The sequence below is a fragment of the Mauremys mutica genome, unplaced genomic scaffold (genome assembly GCF_020497125.1).
Source record: "Mauremys mutica isolate MM-2020 ecotype Southern unplaced genomic scaffold, ASM2049712v1 Super-Scaffold_100475, whole genome shotgun sequence".
Classification (NCBI taxonomy): domain Eukaryota; kingdom Metazoa; phylum Chordata; order Testudines; family Geoemydidae; genus Mauremys; species Mauremys mutica.
In genome coordinates, this window is record NW_025423349.1 from 99,550 (window position 1) to 103,267 (window position 3,718).

At 65.0% G+C, this 3,718-nt stretch overlaps 1 protein-coding gene across 1 annotated transcript; it reads left to right on the forward strand.

The window, feature by feature from the left end:
* The first annotated feature begins 535 nt into the window (after positions 1-535).
* On the forward strand, positions 536-2,752 carry LOC123361367 (N-acetyllactosaminide beta-1,3-N-acetylglucosaminyltransferase 4-like). Its single transcript, XM_045001382.1, has 2 exons — positions 536-1,268; positions 1,663-2,752. The coding sequence occupies exons 1-2, from the start codon at positions 596-598 to the stop codon at positions 2,124-2,126; spliced, it is 1,137 nt and encodes a 378-aa protein (XP_044857317.1). The 5' UTR covers positions 536-595; the 3' UTR covers positions 2,127-2,752.
* The last annotated feature ends 966 nt before the right edge of the window (positions 2,753-3,718 follow it).

Genomic DNA, 3,718 nt, shown 5'->3' on the forward strand with positions numbered 1-3,718 from the left:
CTTTGTTCTCCAGCACCTTCAGCTGGCACCAGTTGCCAGGAGACGGGGCGTTGGCCATTCGCTCTGCAGAGGGCATCACACCCGCCCAGGGCTCTGCACCAGTCACAGCCCCGTATCCCACCAGCTAGAGACTTAAGAACTGCAGAGGGGAAACTGAGGCACCCGCCCCGTCTTCAGAGGAAACATTAAGAACGTTCCCACTTCGTCCCAGGGGCGCGCTGGAGGCAGGCTGAATTCATCTCCCACGGTGAGCCCGGACGCCTGGGTCCTCTCCCCGGCTCTCGGAGGGGAGTGGGGGTGGTGGGTTAGAGCAGGGGGGGCTGGGAGCCAGGACTCCTGGGTTCTCTCCCCAACTCTGGGAGGGGAGTGGGGGCTGGTGGGTCAGAGCACGGGGGGTTGGGAGCCAGGACTCCTGGGTTCTCTCCCCAACTCTGGGAGGGGAGTGGGGGCTGGTGGGTTGGAGCAGGGGGGGCCGGGAGCCAGGACCCCTGGGTTCTCTACCCAGCTCGGGGAGGGGAGGGGCTGGTGGGTTACAGTGTGGGGGCTGGGAGCCAGGACTCCTGGGTTCCATATTCAATCCTCCCCCAGGATTTGTATGTCACACCGTGGGCTAGTTTCCGACGGGATTTTTTTTTTCTTCCCCACTTTCGGCCGAGCCCCGAGGGGAGCGGAGATGAAGCTCTGGGACGCCGTGATCCTGATTCGGATCCTGCTCCTGCTCCTCCTGATCGGCGGGTTTTTTTGGTTGTTTCCCGCCGTGAGGATCCGACTGAGGCAGCCCCCGCAGGGGACCCCTTGCCCCAGCCCCGACCCCGGCCTCAGCCCTGGCCCCGGCGCGGTGGAGCTGCACCACGGGACCTTCACCTTCCGCTTGGATCCCGCCGCCTTCCGGGCCGAGTTCCCCCAGCTGCAGAGCTACCGGTGCCGGGAGCTGATCCCAGGGGACGGGGTTTGCACCGGGCCCCCGGGGCCGCCCCTGCTGCTCCTGGCCGTGAAATCCCACCCAGCGTCCAGCGCCAGACGGGCCACCGCCCGCCGCACGTGGGCCCGGCCCGGGGTGCTGGGGGGCTACCGGGTCCGAGCCGTCTTCCTCCTGGGGGTGTCCCCCGAGCCCCGGGACATGGCCCTGCTGGAGGAGGAGAGCCAGGAGTTCGGGGACGTGGTGCTGTGGGATATCGGCGAGAGCCACCACAACCTGTCGCTCAAGGAGCGCTGCTTCCTGCGCTGGGTGGGGGCGCGCTGCGGGCAGGCCGATTTCATCTTCAAAGGTGAACCCGGACGCCTGGGTCCTGCCCCGGGTCTCGGAGGGGACTGGGGTACAGGTGGGTTAGAGCGGGGGGGCCGGGGGCCAGGACTCCTGGGTTCTCTCCCCAGCTCTGGGAGGGGAGTGGGGGCTGGTGGGTCAGAGCAGGGGGGGCTGGGAGCCTGGCCGCCTGAGTCCTCGCCCTGGCTCTGGGAGGGGAGTGGGGGCTGGTGGGTTGAAGCAGGGGGGCTGGAAGCCAGGACTCCTGGGTTCTCTCCCCAGCTCTGGGAGGGGAGTTGGGGCTGGTGGGTTAGAGCAGGGGGGGCTGGGAGCCAGGACTCCTGGGTTCTCTCCCCGGCTCTGGGGAGGACATTCAGCCCCCAGCTGCACCCTCCTCACCATCTTTTTTTCTCCTGCAGGGGACGATGACGAGTTTGTGAACCCCCCCGCCCTGGTGGCCTACCTGCGCCAGACGCCCAACGCCGCCCACGTCATCCACGGCAACATCCAGCGCTTTGCGGTCGTGTTCAGAGGGGGGAAATATCGCGTCTCCTCCGCCCTGTTCCCCCAGGACACGTACCCCGACTTCCCCGCCGGGGGCGGGTTCCTCCTGCCCAGGGCCAGCGTCCCGGCCCTGGCCGCGGCCTCCGAGCGCATCCCCGTCTTCCCGCTGGACGACGTCTACTTGGGCTTCCTGGCGCTGGCCGCCGGGCTGCGGTTCCGGCACGACGCCCGATTCCGGGTGTTCGGCGTGAAGGACGAGCTGTGTCTGTACGGGGAGGCCTTCGTGGTGCACGGGGTGTCGCTGGGCAGGGCGGAGGAGGTGTGGAGGGGGTTGTACACGGAGCGACGGTGCAACGGGATGGGGCCTCTCCCCTCTTAGGGGGGCAGGGAATGGGGCAGGGGCCTGTCCCCTCTGGGGGGCGCCAGCCACCGGGGAGTGGCTGGGTGAGTGTGATGCTCTGTACTTTGGGGGGACCCCCATGTTCGTCTTTGTAAAATGATTGTGTGGGAGCCAATGCAGAGTTTGTCACGGCGGCCGTCTCCGGCAGGCTCATGGTGCACGGAGCGTGGTGGTTACGGTGATGTTATAGAAAGGCCCTAGGTTATAATTTCACGTGTATAATGACGAGCCTGAACGTGTGTCCTCGTGGCTTGAAGCAACCCAGGCAAAAGCTCTCCGAGAGCAGAGGGGCAGTTCACACCTCATCAGGGCGTGGATGGGAGAAACCCAGCCCCGCCTCACGGGGACAAAGGACGCCGGCCTCGGCAGCAAGAAAATAATCTGTTACACTCTAGATCAGGGGCGGGGAAACTTTTCGGCCCGAGGGCCACATCGGGGTTCGAAACGGGTCTGGGGGGCTGGGTAGGGAAGGCTGTGCCTCCCCAAACAGCCTGGCCCCCACCCCGTATCCGGCCCCTCCCACTTCCTGCCCCCTGACTGCCCCCCTCAAGACCCCCAACCCATCCAACCCCCCTGCTCATTGTCTCCTGACCGCCCACTCCAGGGACCCCTGCCCCCTATCCAACCCCCCAGCCCCCTGACTGCCCCCTCCAGGGACCCCCGCCCCCTATCCAACCCCCCTGTTCCCTGCCCCCTGACCTCCCCCTATCTAGGACATGTGACCATGTCACCTGGGACTGGAATCCATCTTAAACCTGGGGCTTTGCCATTGAGAAGGAGGGGGGGGGGGCAGGACCCAGACGGACGAAGGATTCCTGGCTGGTGCCAAAGCTATAACAGGGGGTGGAGCAGAACAAAGGGGGCGGCCGTCACGAGAAACCCCCAAGTTCCCACCTGAGCTGGAACGAGGGCTGGACCAGGGGAGAGGATTGTGCCCAGACTAGGAAGGAGTCTAGTCTGAAAGGAGCTGATGGGCACATCTCCGAGGGGGGGGATTTCCCTGTAATCAGTTTCTTACTGCATCAGGCTCAGACTTGCGTGGTTTTGTGTTATTTTGCTGGGTGACTTCGGTCGGTCTGTTGTCACTCGACATCACTCAAATCCTCCTTTTTATACGTCATAAAATCACTTTTGTTTGTTAATAAACCCAAAGGGATGACTACGTGCGGGAGCAAACAGCCGCGCATCTCTCGCGCTCAGCGTTAGAGGGGGCGGACAATTCGTGAGTCTCCCCTGTATAAGCTTTATACAGGGGAAAACGGATTGATTTGGGGTTTGGCCCCCACTGGGAGCTGGGGGTCTGGGTGCTGGATCCAGGCGACCTGCTGAGCAGTTTTGGGTTCAAGTCTGCGGCTTTGGCGGCCTAGATTAGACCTTGGTCTGGCTTGCAACAGGCTAGCGCAGGGGTCCCCGGCGCGGTGCCCGCGGGCACCATTGCACCCGCCGGGGCGTCTATGGGCGCCCGCGTACCGGCTGGCGGACGCGCAGCCGCCAAAACGCTGCCCGAATTTCGGCGTCGCCGCCTCTGGCCGACGCCGCTCGTCGGTGGCATTTCGTCCGCCGCCCCCGAC